The sequence below is a fragment of the Coregonus lavaretus genome, assembly GCF_964263955.1.
Source record: "Coregonus lavaretus genome assembly, chromosome: 35".
Classification (NCBI taxonomy): domain Eukaryota; kingdom Metazoa; phylum Chordata; class Actinopteri; order Salmoniformes; family Salmonidae; genus Coregonus; species Coregonus lavaretus.
In genome coordinates this window covers 9,757,122-9,779,019 of record NC_140022.1, presented here as the reverse complement: position 1 = coordinate 9,779,019, position 21,898 = coordinate 9,757,122, and the positions used below count along the sequence as shown (strand labels likewise).

The following is a 21,898-nucleotide window of genomic DNA, read 5'->3' as shown; positions in this document are numbered from 1 at the left end:
GAGCCAGAGGTCACAGCGGGTCAAAGTAGGTCCCCACGTGTCGGACATACGCACCACCAACACAGGCTCTCCTCAGGGATGTGTTTTGTCCCCACTCTTGTACACTAATAGTTGTACTAGTTCCCATCCTGACAGACACCTCGTTAAGTTCGATGACACTGCCTTGATCAGCCTGTTGCAAGTTATCACTTTTGCCTTATGGCAAGGTGCTCCATCATGCTGGAAAAGGCATTGGTCGTCACCAAACTGTTCTTGGATGGTTGGGAGAAGTTGCTGTCGGAGGATGTGTTGGTACCATTCTTTATTCATGGCTGTGTTCTTAGGCAAAATTGTGAGTGATCCCACTCCCTTGGCTGAGAAGCAACCACACACATGAATGGTCTCAGGATGCTTTACTGTTGGCATGACATAGGACTGATGATAGCGCTCACCTTGTCTTCTCCGGACAAGCTTTTTTCCGGATGCCCCAAACAATCGGAAAGGGGATTCATCAGAGAAAATGACTTTACCCCAGTCTTCAGCAGTCCAATCCCTGTACCTTTTGCAGAATATCAGTCTGTCCCTGATGTTTTTACTGGAGAAGTGGCTTCCTCGATGCCCTTCTTGACACCAGGCCATCCTCCAAAAGTATTCGCCTCACTGTGCGTGCAGATGCACTCACACCTGCCTGCTGCCTTTCCTGAGCAAGCTCTGCACTGGTGGTGCCCCGATCCCGCAGCTTAATCAACTTTAAGAGACAGCCCTGGCGCATGCTGGACATTCTTGGGCGCCCTGAAGCCTTCTTCACAACAATTGAACCTCTCTCCTTGAAGTTCTTGATGAACCCATAAATTGTTGATTTAGGTGCAATCTTACTAGCAGCAATATCCTTGCCTGTGAAGCCCTTTTTGTGCAAAGCAATGATGACGGCATGTGTTTCCTTGCAGGCAACCATGGTTAACAGAGGAAGAACAATGATTTCAAGCACCACCCTCCTTTTAAAGTTTCCAGTCTGTTATTCTAACTCAATCAGCATGACAGAGAGATCTCCAGCCTTGTCCTCGTCAACGAGAGAATCACTGACATGATGTCAGCTGCTCCTTTTGTGGCAGGGCTGAAATGCAGTGGAAATGTTTTTTGGGGATTAAGTTAATTTTCATGGTAAAGAGGGACTTTGCAATTAATTGCAATTCATCTGATCACTCTTCATAACATTCTGGAGTATATGCAAATTGCCATCTGTCACGATCGTCGAAAGGAGTGGACCAAGGCGCAGCGTGATATGCGTACATCTCTTTTTAATAGAGTACTAGCAACACGATAACAATATACAAAACAACAAAACGATACGTGAAGTCCTCGGTCAATAACACAAACCAACACGGAACAAGATCCCACGAATAACATGTGCACACAAAGCTGCCTAAGTATGGTTCCCAATCAGAGACAACAAGCAACAGCTGATTCTCGTTGCCTCTGATTGAGAACCACCCCGGCCAACACAGAAACACATAACCTAGAACATACCATAGAAACACGAAACATAGACTCTACACAACGAAACTAACACCCTGGCTCAACATACAAGAGTCCCCAGAGCCAGGGCGTGACACCATCATAAAAACTGAGGCAGCAGACTTTGTGAAAATTAATATTTGTGTCATTCTCAAAACTTTTGACCACGACTGTATACCCAAAAAAAATTATGCTTGTGAGGCACTGCATAACCTGCTGTTTCGTACACGACCACGCGCACACATACACACGGGTACATACACACATACACACAGATATATGAACACACACACACGCACACAGAAACACATCCTGATAACAGATAGTTTATATGTCTTGTCAAGGAGTTTGCTGTTGAACTCCACAGAGTAAACCCCAGTCTGTTTTTGTCAATCCACTGATTCTCAGCTCAGTCTGCCACCTTGTTCTTCCCATGCTTCCATAAGATGCTTGTGATGGGGCCAGGCACTGTGGACTTGTCTGGTTTCAACACTAACTCACCTCCCACTTTAAGCAGACATTTCATAAATGTATCAGAGTATCAATGTATCCAGGGTAACACATCATGGTTAGGGTATAAATATGTAGTCCTAACCCTATATATAAAACGCAACATTTAAAGTCTTGGCTGCATGTTTCATGAGCTGAAATAAAAGATCCCAGAAATGTTCCATATGCACAAAAAGCTTATTTCTCTCAAATGTTGTGAACAAATTTGTATACATCCCTGTTAGTGACCATTTCCCATTTGCCAAGATAATCCATCCACCTGACAGGTGTGGCATATTAAGAAGCTGATTAAACAGCATGATCATTACACAGGTGCACCTTGTGTGGGGACAAAAAAAGGCCACTCTAAAATGTGCAGTTGTGTCACACAACACAATGCCACAGATGTGAAGTTTTGAGGGAGCGTGCAATTGGAATGTCCACCAGAGCTGTTGTCAAATACTTTAATGTTAATTTCCCTACCATAAGTCGCCTCCAACGTCGTTTTAGAGAATTTGGCAGTATTTGTATTTATTAGGGATCACTACGTCCAACCGGCCACACAACCGCAGACCACGTGGCTGGGCCTGGCTCCCTAGTGGGTGGGCCTGGCTCCCAATTGGGTGGGCCTATGCCCTCCCAGGCCCATCCATGGCTGCGCCCCTACCCAGTCATATGAAATGCATAGATTAGGGCCTACTGAATTTATTTCAATTGAATGATTTCCTTATATGAACTGTAACTCAGTAAAATCTTTGAAATTGTTGCATGTTGCATTTACATTTTTGTTCAGTATATTTAGCTTTTAAGAATCAGTCAGTTATAGGAATCAAATCCTCCGGGACAAATATGGCTTGAGTGTACTGTAACTGCCAGTGCACTCTGTTACCAGGTAAACTATCCGCATCATACACACCTCCATTCTCCTGCCCCTTTCCAGCTTTGTCTGCGTCCTCTTCCCCTGTTATGTTGATGTCCGTTAGCGGAACCGTAACCTCTGCAGAATCACACACAGAAGGAAAACATCAACTACAGCCTCTGTTCTACTGCATCAAATGCTACTTAAAGAAGTTACTTCTGCTTTATACAGTCTTAAATTAACTGGATGACTTGCCTTGTTTTGGCTGGACTACATCATTGATTTTGCTGAGGAGAAGAGAGAAAAGTTGAGCTTAACATTCTCATACACAGACCACATTAGTATTTGTTGTGTTCACTTCTAGATGACCATGAACAGGATGCTAAGTGGCAGAATTCCAGGTGAATGCCACTGTGCCTTACCATCAAGTTTCATTGACTTAAACAGCGACTTCCTACTTAAAGTAATTAACAACAGAATTCAAATAAAATAGCAATCAATCTATGTTCTCGTGATATTCTGAGATATGCAGATGAGCATCTATCCTACTTCTTCATGATGTCTTAAATTAGCTGGATGACTTGCCTGTGGTTTGGTTGTTTCCATCACTGGGTTTAGCTGAAGAAGAGAGAAGAGATCAGTTTAGCATTCTCAAACATCTTTGTTGTGACAATATTTAATGATGATGATACAACTATTTGATTTGTAACATACAGTAGATCAGGGATAGGCAACTCTGTTCCTGGAGTGCAAGGCTCTGTTGCATCCCGCAGTGTGTGTAACCTTCTTTTATGTTTTTAATTTGTACACTTTGTTTGTAAACCATCTGTCAACGATGGCTTTACAGTGGTGGGGTGTTGGACTGATCTTGTTGATCGTGTACCCGCTACAGATGGACTAAATGATGAAAACGCTGCTGGCAGCGGAATCCAATACAGCAGAGAGTTCCTACTACAATGCAACTCAAACACGAACGCCATCGATATCCCAATGGCCCATCTAATCCCTGATTGTCTGCGAGTGGATTACGAACCCAAATGCAAACTTCGTAAACGCAGGGGAATCAGACAAAGACTTAAAAATTAAAGACCAAACTTCCCTTACCCACCACCTTGCTGATCAATGCCCAGTCACTGAGGGGGAAAGCGGATGAGCTGTCAGAGAATCTGTGCTTCCAACACGAATACTGGGAGGCCTGTTTGCTGGCGTTTACTGAGACTTGGCTGGATGACAGAGTCCCGGACAGGGAAGTGGAGCCGGCCGGCTTCACACTGGTCAGAGCAGACCGTGATCTGACCGTCACAGGGAAACATCACTGTGGCCTGCTTGTCAGGGATCAGTGGTGTAAATCGATCCTGGTAAGACAGATACTCTGTACCCCCAACATTGAACTGCTTTCTGTGTCACTGCAACCCTACTATCTGCCCTGTGAGTTCCCCCAATTGTTTGTTACCGTTGTGTACATTCAACCAAAAGCTAATATAGCAAAAGCATCAGAGATTATTTATAATCTGTCACAGAAACTGGAATCCATCTCCCCCGACGCACCCACATTTATTTTAGGGGATTTTAACAACTGTACTTTGCACAAGATCCTGCGCATGTACCAGCAGTATGTGAAATGTCACACTAGGAAAAATAAGACTCTTGATTTGTGCTATGGGACAATACCAAATGATTTGTCTGCCACCACTAGACCTCCCCTGGGGACATCAGACCACAATGTTGTCTACCTCCGGCCAACCTACTGTCGGCTCCTGGAGAGGGAGAAACCTACAGTTAAAACTGTTCAGATCTGGAACGACAATAGTATCACTCATCTCCAAGGGTGTTTTGACTGGACTATGTGGGAGGTATATGAGGATAGCAGCTCTGATCTTGATGAACTCACAGATGTTGTTTCAGACTATGTAAACTTCTGTGTTGAGTCAGTTGTGCCTACTAAAACCTGTAAAATCTTCCCTAACAATAAGCCTTGGGTATCAAAACATCTAAAATCACTACTTAATAGGAAGAAGGCAGTTTATGCTGATGGTAATAGACAGGCTAGACAACGTGAGATCAAAAGACAGATACTGGTGGACAAGGAGGCATACAAGCAAAGGGTGGAGAGGACCCTCTCCTCAGGAAACTCAAGGGTGGCCTGGCGAGGGATTAAATCCATGGCTAGTGCCTCCCAAATAGGCAGGGTAAAAACCAATGCTGACCTTGGGAGACATGAGGGCCAGACCATGGCTAACCAATGCTGACCTTGGGAGACATGAGGGCCAGAGAAGGCCCTCAAAATTGTCAAAGACTCCAGCCACCCTAGTCATAGACTGTTCTCTCTGCAACCGCACGGCAAGCGGTACCGGAGTGCCAAGTCTAGGTCCAAAAGACTTCTCAACAGCTTCTACCCCCAAGCCATAAGACTCCTGAACAGCTAATCATGGCTACCCGGACTATTTGCACTGCCCCCCCACCCCATCCTTTTTACGCTGCTGCTACTCTGTTAAGTATTTATGCATAGTCACATTAACTCTACCCACATGTACCTATTACCTCAACTACCTCAACTAGCCGGTGCCCCCGCACATTGACTCTGCAACGGTACCCCCCTGTATATATAGCCTCCCTACTGTCACTTTATTTTACTTCTGCTCTTTTTTTTCTCAACACTTTTTTTGTTGTTGTTTTATTTTTACTTTTTTTGTTTAAAATAAATGCACTGTTGGTTAAGGGCTGTAAGTAAGCATTTCACTGTAATGTCTGCACCTGTTGTATTCGGCGCATGTGGCCAATAAAATTGGATTTGATTTGATTTGAGAACATGGCTAACCAATGCTGACCTTGGGAGACATGAAGGCCAGAACATGGCTAACCAATGCTGACCTTGGGAGACATGAGGGCCAGAACATGGCTAATGAACTGAATGTTTCCTTCTCAAGATTAGAATCTGACGACTTTGTGTCGGAGGTAAAACAAATGGAAGGCTCATTACAAATGTTTGAGAGGGTTGTTGTTAAACAGGCTGATGATGTAAAGTTGTTCAGGGGATGTAACGCACACAAAAGCCCAGGCCCAGACAAAATAACTGGACGTGTTAAAGCACTGTGCTGAACCACTGACTGGTGTTTTTACAGACATTTAGCAATCCTCGCTCTACCAGCAACACGTGCCAGTATTGTGGAAAAACTCAATAATTATACCCATTCCTAAAGCATCTAATCCCTCTTTGCTGAATGACCATGTCGTGTATTAGGATTATGCCTTTGTTAAATGTTTTTATGATCTTAGTTCAAATGTAGCCGTTTGGAGGGTGACGCCCCAGGGGAGACTGGTGATTGGCCAGAAGAGGGAGCACCCATCTTTTTGCATTGTTTATAAGTAGGGGCTAAACGAAGAAGAAGTCAGAGCAGCCATTGCAATCTGAGGCGTCGCTCTCCGGATGTCATGACATCTGTCACTTATGCTGTAAACGTGTGATATTAATAAAAGCCTCTAATTGACAGCAACAGCCACCAACAGCAGACACGACAACCACCACCCTGTCGCCTTGACATCCTTATTAATGAAATGCTTTGAGAGAATTGTGAGAAGTCATATTCTCAGTGCCACCCAGAAGCTCCTCGACCCGTTTCAGTTTGCCTATCAGCCCAGCAGAGGAGTTGATGATGCCGTTCTTACTCTCCTCAACATGATCTATAGATATCTAGAGGGCGCCAAATCCCATGTCACGGTTCTGTTGACTTTTCTTCTGCCTTCAACACAATCCAGCCTTACATTCTGGCACAGAGACTCATAAGGGACTTCTCCTTAGATGGGGGGATGGTTTTGTGGCTGTTGGACTTCCTGAGCCAGAGGTCACAGCGGGTCAGAGTAGATCCCCACGTGTCGGACATACTCACCACCAACACAGGCTCTCCTCAGGGATGTGTTTTGTCCCCACTCCTGTACACTAATAGTTGTACTAGTTTCCATCCTGACAGACACTTCATTAAGTTCGCTGATGACACTGCCTTGATCAGCCTGTTGCATGATGACGAGGAACACCATCCTAAATGACTTTGTAGAGTGGTGTGACAAATCACATTGTAAGTCGCTCTGGATAAGAGCGTCTGCTAAATGACAAAAATGTAAAATGTCCTCAATACCAACAAGACCAAAGAGATGTGCATAGACGTCAGGAAGCGTACAACATCTATCAGAGGTCAGAACATAGATATTGTAGAGGAATACACATATCAGGGTGTCCTCTTAGACAATACGCTTCAGTGGAGTAAATGTACAGACCTGATCTACAAAAAATTTCAACAGAGACTGTACTTTCTCAAAAAGCTGGGATCTTTTAATGTTGACTGTACTATACTGACTGTGTTTACAAATCTTTCATTGAGATTAATTTAACTTTTTGTATTGTTTGTTGGTTTGGCAATGCCACTGTCAGCCAGAGAAATATGCTGAGAAGGATTATCACCACAGCAAGCAAGGTCCTTGGAGTCAAACAGACAGGCCTGGATGAGATCTTTAAGGTCAGGGCCCACCGCAAGGCTCACAAAATCATTTTAAACCAAAGCCACCCCCTGTACCCTGACTTTTTGATTTGTAACATACAATAGGTCAGGGATAGGCAACCCTGTTCCTGGAGTGCTGAAGGTACTGCAGGATTTTCTTCCAACTAGGCACCACACCAGACCAACTGAGCTAATTGATCAGTTCAGTGATTGACTAAATTCAACACACCTGCTCTTCCAGGTCAGTTAAATCAAAAACATGAAGTGCCTGCGGTCCTCCAGGACCAGGGTTGTCTACCCCTGCAGTAGATGAAATGCTTTAACCACAAGCTCTTAAAGATACAAAACCTGCAAAGGTCTTGGGACGTTCTGAAACAAGGCACATTTCTAAACCAGCAACAGTCATATCAAACAAAACAACATGGAAACAGTTCTCAGAACTCAAAATGTCCTGATTGACAACCATGGAGCAGATCAAATAAAGCAGAAGACTCACACTGAAGCACATTAAATAATTGGCTTTTGGATGTATAATCTAGCAAGGGGTGGAGGTGACAGAATCTTTATCCACAATGTTACCTCTATTGGAGACATTTTGACAGTTCATGAATGCATAGATGTGAAGAGAAACCAAAACCAAACAGGTTATTTCAAATACTCATCACACGTACATCATTTAAATTTCCCTTGCAGATTCCAACTGCATCATACACATTTTATATAGGCTAGTCCACACACTGCTAACTTTAAACTCACATTAGTAATCACCTTCTCATACTGTATGTAGATGTCACTAAAACATGTTCTTCAAATAAATGCTACCACAAATAATGTGAGTAACACATTTCTGGCAACATCTCCACATATCTGCATTGTCAAAAGGGCCCCATAGAAGTACCATGTAAAAGGTGTGTTAGTGTTAACACCTGTGTTAGTGGGCTGATTGTTATCATTCTGATTCATTGAGTAATCTCTAGGTGTCTTCTCCCCTACAGTGCTATAAACTGTATCCATGGCAACCCCAGACAGAACCCCTGAAACTCCACGGTTGGCAACCTGATCATCCCCTACAGTGTGATAAACAGTATCCGGGGCAATAGAATTCTGATTGTTGACTGCATCCCCTGTAAAGTTTCACCATCCATCAACATTGTTTACAGCAAATGGAGTAGAAGAGGTTCCTTGAATTTAGGATGTATTTGCCCTTTAAATTTGCATATAAGAAAACGTGGAAATATTCTTAGTTGTGGGATTACTGCTGTGCACTCGCACTCTCGCTTTCTCTCACACAAACACACACAATAGGAGATACAAATTACTAAGTAAGGGCCCTAATTCAATTAAAACCGATTTTTTGATTTCTGGGATGGGACAAAAACAACACTCCTGTCCTGTGCTGTAAGGAAGCATGTGTGCAGTGCATGGAAGTACTGTATGTGTATATGGTGCAGTGCATGAATAATAATAATAATGTTGTGTTTGTATTACTGTGGGGAGCCAGTTAGCAGGTTGAATATGGATCAGTCAAGTTAGGGTAAAACATACCAAACATTCCACCACAAAACCTGCTCAAAAAGGCAATCCAGGTGTCCTGGGGATATCCTGAGATGAAAAAGAGACACACAAATTTAAGACATTATCAAGACACTTTCATTCAAATGAAATTCACATTGTGTAACATTTTGGTGAATCAGTGAGTATGAATAGTTGAAACAGGAAGAGACAGAGAATCATCCTACCATTTTTTTTCTTCCTCCACACCAACCAAACTGGGGAGTAAAAATACAAATATTTTATAACTTCTTAAAGTACAAGTCTGCATTAATATTCTGTCAGCTATTGAATATGACTTTACCCACAATTACATGCTTAAGCTGCAATAAGAAACAATTTCTGAGAGCACCAATAAACAACCTGCATACAGTACCTGCACCCCTGTAAAATAACATAGCCAGCGATTTCACATCTAATATCCATTGAACTCTAAACATATTTTTAGGTTACCACAAAGTGATTACTGTCCTTTTTGCTGATTAATTAATTAATTCAGATTAGGCTAATCCATACTGTGCGAGGTCCAAATTGGTGCATCACTGTGACACATTCTGAAGACTGTCCCCTACGGCAGGTGGTGCATCTAACCCCCTGTCTTGTCTGTAGCAGTAGCCTGAACACTACTGTAAATACAGGTAGAACAGGTATCCCCTTCAGGGGGTATAGCTCACTGTTGTTGCTGCTGTTATGTCAATCTGTGCTTCAGAACTATGTACATGTGCAGTGCTCTGTTACTATAGATGTGCTGTTCTTACCTGTTATGGCGACAAGTACAAATATGATAAAGCCAACCAAAGCAACAACAGCACCGATATTGGAAGGCTCTGAAATAAAAACACATTTTGTATTGATACTTTGACAGGAGTTGATCAGGTATTCAATGTAGTGCAGCATTCAAAATGTCCTACAACACTAGCAGTGTTACTGACATATCAATACATAAGACTGTAGCATACTTATGAGTGTCCACTCACCTGAGACAAACACCTCTCCAACTGGCTCACTGACTTCCCCTTCCACACTAACAGAGTTATTCAGCTTGCAGATGTACTTGTAACCATTGGTTGGTTTGCTAGTGTCGCTTTTAGAGATATTCATCTGTTTGTCTAAGACCTCCCACTCCCCCTCTCCCACTTTCCAGCTGTAGGTGATGGGTTCAGCATCAGTGGTGTTGCCCTCACAGGTCAGAGTGCAGGAGGTTTTATCTGGGTTACAGGAAGAAGTGATTGTGGGTTTGGGGACTGCTTCTGTAAATAGAGGAAAGAAACAGGAATAATTTGGGAAAATGCTTGTGAGGCACTGAATAACCTGCTGTTTCTACACGACCACACACACACATACACACATGTATATACAGACAGACGTATGCGCACACACACACACACACACACACACACACACACACACACACACACACACACACACACACACACACACACACACACACACACACACACACACACACACACACACACACACACACACACACACACACACACACACACACACACACACACACACACACACAGAAACACTTACTGATAACAGACAGTTTATATGTCTTGTATTGCAGTTTGCTGTTGAACTCCACAGAATAAACTCCACAGTCTGTTTTCTTCAATCCACTGATTCTCAGCTCTCCAGTAGTCTGGTCCAGGGCTGTGCGGCCTTTGAAGGCAGCATAGATGTCCAGACCAAAATGATTGTCCCACTCTGCCACCTTGTTCTCCCCATGCTTCCATAGTATGCTTGTGATGGGGCCAGGCACTGTGGGCTTGTCTGGTTTCAACAAGACCTCACCTCCCACTTTATGATAAAGATCTGGAAAAGCAGACATTTCATACATGTAAGATAGTATCAATGTATCCAGGGTAACACATTATGGTTAGGGTATAAATATGTAGTCCTAACCCTATTGGCATTGAACTGACATTATTATGAACATTTACTTTTTAAGTCTAGAATTCTGCTTGCTGGGCGTTTCTGGCCTATCTAGTCTGCCCACTTTGCCAGTATTTGCCCCCTCACCACCACCACTGGAGCGGAAATGTATCTAGACTACACCATAGATGAAAATCTTTGTCTACACCCTGCCTCTGAGGCTGTCCACTATTATATCACCAGCTAGGTTTCCATCCAATTTGAAACAGATTTTCATGCAAATATTCAAAAATATGCATAAAACTATATGAAAATTTTTCTACCAGAGATACAGTATGTTTCCATCAAACTGACTTTCTGCGGATAAAAGGCTGTGCGTGATGACGTAGTGCACACACAAATAACTTTAGCTGTTAAATTCCCATGTACCGAATGAAACATGGGTTTCCATCGCATTTTCAACTCTACTGATGGTTTGTCACAAAAATTGTTGCATTATATAGCAAATCTGCCCACTCTGGTCTTGGCACATGCGCTCTAGCCAACAGCTCGCAGCTACAGTGGGCGTAAACTATCTACATTATGACATTTTTATGGATAAGAGCGAGGATATTTTTTTTTGTCCAACGGCAGTCAAGCATTGATCATCATGTCACCAGAATAAGACCCTCGATATTTATTGGAAGTAGCATCAAGATCACCCTGCACTTTCTCCACCCTGTGAAGTTCATAATAATTTATTTCATCTGTAGCGAGAGAGCTCACTCTAGCCAAAATCTGTCCTGAATGAACCCAATATTTTTCTTTGGACATAATATGCAGACCTAAGCTTGTCACCTGCATTCCCGCTTTTGGGACAACATTTTACATTTTCGTCATTTAGCAGACACTCTTATCCAGAGCGACTTACAGTTAGTGAGTGCATACATTATTTATTTTTAATACTGGCCCCCTGTGGGAATCAAACCCACAACCCTGGCGTTGCTACCCTGGACGACGCTGGGCCAATTCTGCGCCGCCCCATGGGTCTCCCGGTCGCGGCCGGCTCCGACAGAGCCTGGATTCGAACCAGGATCTCTAGTGGCACAGCTAGCACTGTGATGCAGTGCCTTAGACCACTGCGCCACTCGGGAGATAGTTAGTGCGGAGACAATCTAGTCATTACAGTACCTTGCAAAAAAATTATATTTTGTTGCATTACAACCTGTAATTTAATTTAATTTTTATTTGGATTTCATGTAATGGACATACATAAAATAGTCCAAATTGGTGAAGTGAAATGAAAAAAATTACTTGTTTCAAAGAATTCAAAAAAATAAAAAATAATGGAAAAGTGATGAGTGCATATGTATTCACCCCCTTTGCTATGAAGCCCCTAAATAAGATCTGGTGCAACCAAACCTTCAGAAGTCACATAATTAGTTAAATAAAGTCCACCTGTGTGCAATATAAGTGTTACATGATCCGTCACATGAACTCAGTATATATACACATCTGTTCTGAAAGGCCCCAGAGTCTGCAACACCACTAAGCAAGGGGCACCAACAAGCAAGCGGCAACATGAAGACCAAGGAGCTCTCCAAACAGGTCAGGGACAAAGTTGTGAAGAAGGACAGATCAGGGTTGGGTTATACAAAAATATCAGAAACTTTGAACATCCCACGGAGCACCATTAAAAACATTATAAAAAAATTGAAAGAATATGGCACCACAACAAACCTGCCAAGAGAGGGCCGCCCACCAAAACTCACGGACCAGGCAAGGAGGGTATTAATCAGAGAGGCAACAAAGAGACCAAAGATAACCCTGAAGGAGCTGCAAAGCTCCACAGCGGAGATTGGAGTATCTGTCCATAGGACCACTTTAAGCCGTACACTCCACAGAGCTGGGCTTTACGGAAGAGTGGCCAGAAAAAAAACATTGCTTAAAGAAAAAAATAAGCAAACACGTTTGGTGTTCGCCACAAGGCATGTGGGAGACTCTCCAAACAAATTGAAGAAGGTACTCTGGTCAGATGAGACTAAAATTGAGCTTTTTGGCCATCAAGGAAAACGCTATGTCTGGCGCAAACCCAACACCTCTCATCACCCCGAGAACACCATCCCCACAGTGAAGCATTGTGGTGGCAGCATCATGCTGTGGGGATGTTTTTTATCGGCAGGGACTGGGAAACTGGTCAGAATTGAAGGAATGATGGATGGCGCTAAATACAGGGAAATTCTTGAGGGAAACCTGTTTCAGTCTTCCAGAGATTTGAGACTGGGACAGAGGTTCACCTTTCAGCAGGACAATGGCACTAAGCATACTGCTAAAGCAACACTTGAGTGGTTTAAGGGGAAACATTTAAATGTCTTGGAAATGCCTAGTCATAGCCCAGACCTCAATCCAATTGAGAATCTGTGGTATGACTTAAAGATTGCTGTACACCAGCGGAACCCATCCAACTTGAAGGAGCTGGAGCAGTTTTGCCTTGAAGAATGGGCAAAAATCCCAGTGGCTAGATGCAACAAAATAGGAAAAATGCCAAGGGGGGTGAATACTTTCGCAAGCCACAGTATATACAGATCTCTGGTTTCAGCCACTTGCGAATTAGAAAGGAAAGTTGTCGGGTGCACATTGCACTGTTCGGATGCTGGCTTTCCCTATATTAAATTTAAGTTTTGCCAAAAACGATATAATTACTCCTGTCTGAATAAAATAACTCTAATTACTTTACCAAAGAGCTTGACTTAGACACAGAGGATCATTAGCTTCTTAAAAAAAATATATATCTGTGGAATGTTTCAAATCACAAGTGAATAGGCCTATGCCAACTTGGGAAGCCAGCAATTTGGGCGGCGCACGTGGCAATAGGCCTAGCTGATTATTGAGTTGCGGCTGTCAGTGAAAAGCATCTAAAATGTGTGAAGATAATGTGTGTTGAGTATAATTTAAAATGTTGAGACAAGAAGAAGGGGAGGGGTGTGTGGCGAAGATATGTGTGTCTTTTTCCATTAGCTCAGCTCTCCAGAATGTGCTCCTTTGTCTCCAGCCAATGCGTGCACATCAATTGTTTCATTGTGTGAATTCAATGCCTTTTTAATGTTTATTTTGATCAAATCCCCATTACATATGTAACCAGTAGGTCTAGTAAATGTACCCTTAATCCCCGTCATTTGGTTACATTAATTACTGTTAATGCATGAATTACAGTCATTTACCTTTCTCATTCTCGGAGTGGAAACGTTGTGTGCAGAGTTCCCAACCTGCTACACTTGTGAGAAACAAGTTATTGTCTATTCCATAACCATCATTTAGGAGTTGTCCATTTATTCATTGTATTTTTTTCATATGAGCAATGAGCATGTGTGTGGTTTCTCTGTCGTGATAATATTGTGGCAGCGTGCGCGCCTGAGCACGCCAACCTACCGATTTGATACAATGTTGCGCTTCACTAGCAATAACTCAAGTCAAGAAGATAGAAATGGAGGCAGACATGCGGAGTAGAGACATGAATGCAATTAAAATAACCTGCATTTTCATCAGGATATGTTCTACTGTTTTTATTTTGTTGGCTTTAGGCCTATGTATTTTACTTAGTTGATGATGGAAGTTATAGGCCTTCTGCTGCATTGGCCTATAGGCAGCGGCGACTCGTCATTCAGGGCCCCACCTGTTTTGAGCCCCACATTTTTTGCAAAAATGGGGGGCTTGCCTGTTTTGCATGTTATTTTGGCATTAATACGTGTCGCATATCAGTTTGCAAACAATGTAAAAAATATATATATATATATCATTGAGTTAATAAAGCTGTCACGCCCTGACTCAGGGGACTCGTATATGTTGAGTCAGGGTGTGTATAATCTTTGTTATGTAGTATTTTCTATGTGGGCATGCTGGTAGGTGTAGATCTATGTTGGCCGGTGTGGTTCCCAATCAGAGGCAGCTGTCGCTCGTTGTCTCTGATTGGGGATCATACTTAGGCAGCCGATTGGCACTATTGAGTTGTGGGATCTTGTTCCGTGTTTAGGCTAGTTGTGTGTTCTACCTTGGACTTCACGTTTCGTTTGTTGTTTTGTCGTAGTGTTTATAAGTTAATAAACATGTACGTATATCACGCTGCGCCTTGTTCTGAACCGTCATTCAACGAACGTGACAGAAGATCCCACCAAACCAGGACCAAGCAGTGTGCCCAGGCGGAGCGAATAGCCATGTCACAGGTGGGCAATTTGTGGTCATGGGAAGAGATATTTGCGGGGAGAGGACCATGGGCTAAGGTAGATGCCCAGGCAGGAGAGGTGCAACGGCAACACGGAGGAGGCCGGTCGAGGAGGACGCCCGAGAAGCAGCCCCAATAAAAATGTTGGGGGGGGCACACGGGGTGGTTGGCGGAGCCTAGTGTCAGAGCAGAGCCAACTCCCCGTACTCACGCGAGGAAGCGTATGACTGGGCAGGCTCCGTGTTATGTGGAGCTACGTACTGTGTTGCCAGTGCGCCGGCACAGTCCTGTACGTCCTGTGCTTGCACCACGCACGTGCCGTGCCAAGATGGGCATCCAGCCAGGACGGGGTGTGCCGGCTCAAAGCTCCTGGTCTCCAGTATGCCTCCTCGGTCCTGCATATCCTGCGCCAGTTCTACAAACTGTATCGCCAGTGCGCGTGCACTGCCCAGTGCGTCCTGTGCTGATGCCTCACACATAGTGTGCGGAAGTAGGCATTCAGCCAGGACGGGTGGTGCCAGCTCTCCGCTCCAGACCTCCAGTCCGCCTCCACAGTCCGGCCTGTTCCTGCTCCTCGCACCAAGCCAGTGGTGCGCGTCGCCAGTCCGGCCCGGCCTGTTCCTGGCCCTCGCACCAAGCCAGTGGTGCGCGTCGCCAGTCCGGCCCGGCCTGTTCCTGCTCCTCGCACCAAGCCAGTGGTGCGCGTCGCCAGTCCGGCCCGGCCTGTTCCTGCTCCTCGCACCAAGCCTGTGGTGCGCGTCGCCAGTCCGGCCCGGCCTGTTCCTGCCCCTCGCACCAAGCCAGAGGTGCGCGTCGCCAGTCCGGCCCGGCCTGTTCCTGCTCCTCGCACCAAGCCAGCGGTGCGCGTCGCCAGTCCGGCCCGGCCTGTCCTGCTCCTCGCACCAAGCCAGTGGTGCGCATCGCCAGTCCGGTCCGTTCCTGCCCCTCGCACCAGGCCAGTGGTGCGCGTTCCTAGTCCGGTCCGGCCCGTGCCTGCTCCTCGCACCAGACCAGTGGTGCGTTTGTCCAGTCCGGCACGGCCCGTGCCCGTTCCACCGGTGCCTGGTACGGCACCAGTCAGCTGCTCCACTCCGGAGCCAGAGCGGTTCGCTCCACCGGTGCCTGATCCAGTTCCGGTCGGCTGTTCCACTCCGGAGCCAGAGCAGTCCGCTCCACCGGTGCCTGATCCAGCTACGGTCAGTGGCTCCACTCCGGAGCCAGAGCAGTCCGCTCCACCGGTGCCTGATCCAGCTCCGGTTAGCGGCTCCACTCCGGAGCCAGAGCAGTCCGCTCCACCGGTGCCCAGTCCAGCTCTGGTCAGCGGCTCCAGTCCGGAGCCTGAGTAGTCCGCTCCACCGGTGCCTGATCCAGCTCCTGTCAGCGGCTCCAGTCCAGACCATGACGACAGCCCCTCTCCAGGTTGGTGGTCTCCCACACCAGGGTCCAGACAGGGCCTGGAGTATCGTGGGAGGAAGGAGAGGGGAAGCAGCGCGCCGAGGTCCAGACCAGACCAGGGGCGCAACAGGGAGGCGTAGAGGGTGTGGTCGTCACGCCCGGAGCCGGATCCACTACCCTGGTATGTGAAGGTTGTGCAGTCGGAGTCCGCACCTTTGGGGGGGGGGGTACTGTCACGCCCTGACTCAGGGGACTCGTATATGTTGAGTCAGGGTGTGTATATTCTTTGTTATGTAGTATTTTCTATGTGGGCATGCTAGTAGGTGTAGATCTACAGTGGGGAGAACAAGTATTTGATACACTGCTGATTTTGCAGGTTTTCCTACTTACAAAGCATGTAGAAGTCTGTAATTTTCATCATAGGTACACTTCAACTGTGAGAGACGGAATCTAAAACAAAAATCCAGAAAATCACATTGTATGATTTTTAAGTAATTAATTTGCATTTTATTGCATGACATAAGTATTTGATACATCAGAAAAGCAGAACTTAATATTTGGTACAGAAACCTTTGTTTGCAATTACAGAGATCATACGTTTCCTGTAGGTCTTGACCAGGTTTGCACACACTGCAGCAGGGATTTTGGCCCACTCCTCCATACAGACCTTCTCCAGATCCTTCAGGTTTCGGGGCTGTCGCAGGGCAATACGGACTTTCAGCTCCCTCCAAAGATTTTCTATTGGGTTCAGGTCTGGAGACTGGCTAGGCCACTCCAGGACCTTGAGATGCTTCTTACGGAGCCACTCCTTAGTTGCCCTGGCTGTGTGTTTCGGGTCGTTGTCATGCTGGAAGACCCAGCCACGACCCATCTTCAATACTCTTACTGAGGGAAGGAGGTTGTTGGCCAAGATCTCGCGATACATGGCCCCATCCATCCTCCCCTCAATACGGTGCAGTTGTCCTGTACCCTTTGCAGAAAAGCATCCCCGAAGAATGATGTTTCCACCTCCATGCTTCATGGTTGGGATGGTGTTCTTGGGGTTGTACTCATCCTTCTTCTTCCTCCAAACACGGCGAGTGGAGTTTAGACCAAAAAGCTCTATTTCTGTCTCATCAGACCACATGACCTTCTCCCATTCCTCCTCTGGATCATCCAGATGGTCATTGGCAAACTTCAGACGGGCCTGGACATGCGCTTGCTTGAGCAGGGGGACCTTGCGTGTGCTGCAGGATTTTAATCCATGACGGCGTAGTGTGTTACTAATGGTTTTCTTTGAGACTGTGGTCCCAGCTCTCTTTAGGTCATTGACCAGGTCCTGCCGTGTAGTTCTGGGCTGATCCCTCACCTTCCTCATAAACATTGATGCCCCACGAGGTGAGATCTTGCATGGAGCCCCAGACCGAGGGTGATTGACCGTCATCTTGAACTTCTTCCATTTTCTAATAATTGCGCCAACAGTTGTTGCCTTCTCACCAAGCTGCTTGCCTATTGTCCTGTAGCCCATCCCAGCCTTGTGCAGGTCTACAATTTTATCCCTGATGTCCTTACACAGCTCTCTGGTCTTGGCCATTGTGGAGAGGTTGGATTCTGTTTGATTGAGTGAGTGGACAGGTGTCTTTTATACAGGTAACGAGTTCAAACAGGTGCAGTTAATACAGGTAATGAGTGGAGAACAGGAGGGCTTCTTAAAGACAAACTAACAGGTCTGTGAGAGCCGGAATTCTTACTGGTTGGTAGGTGATCAAATACTTATGTCATGCAATAAAATGCAAATTAATTACTTAAAAATCATACAATGTGATTTTCTGGATTTTTGTTTTAGGTTCCGTCTCTCACAGTTGAAGTGTACCTATGATAAAAATTACAGACCTCTACATGCTTTGTAAGTAGGAAAACCTGCAAAATCGGCAGTATATCAAATACTTGTTCTCCCCACTGTATGTTGGCCGGTGTGGTTCCCAATCAGAGGCAGCTGTCGCTCGTTGTCTCTGATTGGGGATCATACTTAGGCAGCCGATTGGCACTATTGAGTTGTGGGATCTTGTTCCGTGTTTAGGCTAGTTGTGTGTTCTACCTTGGACTTCACGTTTCGTTTGTTGTTTTGTCGTGGTGTTTATAAGTTAATAAACATGTACGTATATCACGCTGCGCCTTGGTCTGAACCGTCATTGAACGAACGTGACAAAAGCTGCATACAAACATGGTCTCTTTTTTGTTTTCTTGAGTAAGGCAGCTCCAAAATGCAGGTGTTTCAGCCTAGCTCAGTGCTTTCTGTGGTGGTGGGGCAAGCCAGCAGAAAATACGGAGCGTTGCGTCGTGATTGGCTCAGTTTTCTGTCATTCATGGGGACACTACGTCACCGCCAAGTCTAAGGGTAGACCTCGAAAATTCAAGCCCCTTGGGTGCTGCCATAAATTTACATTAGACTTGCCCATCCAAGAAGGCTCAAGGTCATTGGCCACAGATAAAATGACGTCAAATCACGTTATATCTACAGTAGCTTTGATTGGACTGATCATGTCAACATCATACTTTCAAAATCTTAGCTAGCAGTCATCATCATGAATCAAGTCGACAATCTACTGGCAAATCCTTTTTAATCCTTGTCATATGAAGATAAATAATGAAGAAAAATTATAGATAAAACGTATCGGGGCTTATCGTCCATTGGACATAAACATTACACAACAAGTTGGAAATCGCAAATTCAACAATGAGTGGTTTGGAAGGAATCAGTGACAGTGGCTAACTGCAAGCATTGTAAAGCAATCACTAGCCTGCTATTCAGTGGAGTGGCTGTGTGGTCACAAATCTGGGATTAAGGGAATTAATTTTCCAAGTTTAAAATTATAAACATTCGACATTGGCCATGCTGTCAATGAAGCATGATTTGTGCCGCGCTCAAAACAACTGTTAACTCGGAACTGCGAAAACTTGAGTTCAAGACAACTAGGAGGTCGGGAATAAACAAGCTCAGACTGGGAAAATATGTTTTGAACGGTCATCCAACTCGGAATTGTAAATCCGGCCTCTTTCAAAAGCTACATCATCATGATTCAACCTTGTTTTTTCCCCGAGTTCCCAGTTGTCTTGAAAGCACCATCAATCCAGAGAATGGCAGACTTTGATGACAAAATTTGCCCACGAAGGACCGCCGTGCCACCTTCCTGTTCAAGTGAGCACAGCACAACAAGGTGAATCAAAAAATGTATTGTATGCTGCTGCATAAATGATGTAATATGCCAGGGAGATATGTATGCTGTAGCTAAGAAAGTAATACTAAGTGTATGTTGTGTAGTAAGCTGTTAGTAGCCCATGTTTCTCACCCTAATAATTTGGTCTATTTACCCCTCTTAATTTCACCTGTTGTTCTGACTTGGTGGTGCACATGTAGCCTATAACCTGTTTTAGAGAAATGTAGTCATCGAATATTGTAAGAGCTTTAATTGTCTGCTTATATGCCCCCTTTTATTTATCTTACGGTTCTGACTTGGTGTACAGGGAGAACACTGTAAGAACGGCCCATGTTCTGAATTCTGTCGCTGTACATTTCAAAAGTGCTAAACAAATAGTTATATTGACTACGTCCGTCCTAGCGCGCTCATTAATGTCTTCATAGAAATTAGGGATTGCCTCTTATCCGCTTGACGTCCCCTTATGCCATAGTTTGTACATCTCAATTGTCATTAGAAACCACATTTGTTTAAGCAAGTCAGCCATTTCAGCTATGTTTTTTTAAAAGGCAGTAAATGAGGCTGAATGAACTGTTTCGCTGCCAGACAAGGCTCCGCTGATAGCCAGGTGTAGCAGTGGTAAGGTGTTGGGACTGTTGTTGGGACAGCTTTATGTAGGCCCTAACAGTTTGTGGGCACCGTATCTCTGAGTTACATGCGCTAATTTCTTTAGCCGCCAATTGATCACGGTGTATCAGTGTGTCCATATGGCAAAGGCTGGTGGTCTTGCATTTTGTTGAATTTTCACTTTTAGATTTTCATCATTTTAATTCAGATTTTTATGATCAACCACATGACAATAATTCTGAGAAACTACAACTTTTTTATTTAAAATGAAACTGTTGCATGAAAATGTGCATATAAAAATTATCATAACTGGCACGCAGATAGGTAGAAATGGTTAAACTTGAAACTCACGAGCTGCCTATGGTCTTTATTATAAACTGGGTGGTTCAAGCACTGAATGCTGATTGACTGAAAGCCGTGGTATATCAGACTATACACCATGGGTATGACAAAACATGTATTTTTACTGCTCTAATTACGTTGGTAACCAGTTTATAATAACAATTTACATTTACAGTTTTAAATTTTAGTCATTTAGCAGACGCTCTTATCCAGAGTGACTTACAGTTAGTGAGTGCATACATTATTATTACTTTTTTTCACACTAGGTGCAATAAGGCACCTCAGGGGTTTGTGGTACTCCCGAGTGGCGCAGTGGTCTAAGGCACTGCATCGCAGTGCTAGCTGTGCCACTAGAGATCCTGGTTCGTATCCAGGCTCTGTCATAGCCGGCCGTGACCGGGAGACCCATGGGGCGGCGCACAATTGGCCCAGCGTCGTCCAGGGTAGGGGAGGGAACGGCCGGCAGGGATGTTGGTAGAGCATGGTGTTTGTGGGTTCGTTTCCCACGGGGGGCCAGTATGAAAAAAATAATGTATGCACTCACTAACTGTAAGTCGCTCTGGATAAGAGCGTCTGCTAAATGACTAAAATGTAAAATGTGGTATATTGCCAATATATCATGGCAAAGGGCTGTATCCAGGCACTCAACATTGTGCATAAGAACAGCCCTTAGTCATGGTATACTGGCCATATACCACACATTCTTGGGCCTTATTGCTTATTTATAACCTCATTAACAATGCAAGGGCGTCCACACAGGAGGTCCCGGGGGGAAAACGGTCCCGCCTATAGAAATCAAATGCCCATCCAACTGATTCGTTCTGGCGCCATACTCTTTTGGTCCAGACAGCATCAGATACATGGTCTACACATACTGTAGCTAAACTGAATTAGAAGGGTGCGGTGCTTATTTCTCATTGAAACCCACATAGACGTCGTTTAAAACCATTCTGATTTTCCATGTTGAAAATCAATATGAAGAGCGTGTTTAGATTATTGTTCATCCATAACGTAGTTAAAAAATAAAAATCTGTTACAGCGCACATAGTGTTCATAAATCACATGATCTTACATATACATTTTGTTCATGATAATCAAAGATGTCAAATATTATGATGTGATGTTGTAGACTAGGCTATACAATTAGCACAGAATAGCAAACAACCAGCCAATATTAGGTAGGCCAAATGCCAGGTTCGCCCCTGCCAGTCGGTTCAACTTACCTGCGGAGACCATTTGCGCCAGACAAAGCCAGATGATAAGCGTTGGTTTGGGCATATTTGCTGCTAGTTTGTTTGTAAAGATAATACTGTTGATAAAACAGTTTACTGGAGAACGGAGACCAAGTAGAGACTTTCGGACAAGGTGGATGATTGTATGATATAAGGCA

The 21,898-nt window shown here is 44.6% G+C and overlaps 1 protein-coding gene across 1 annotated transcript in view; it reads right to left on the bottom strand.

Moving 5' to 3' along the window:
- LOC311109876 (uncharacterized protein) overlaps positions 1–21,898 on the bottom strand; it is a 310,257-nt gene that overhangs the window by 53,006 nt on the left and 235,353 nt on the right. Inside the window, exon 18 of the mRNA XM_084152890.1 lies at positions 2,900–2,980. Coding sequence (XP_084009016.1) covers positions 2,900–2,980 — 81 coding nt within the window. The remainder of the gene's footprint in view (positions 1–2,899; positions 2,981–21,898) is intronic.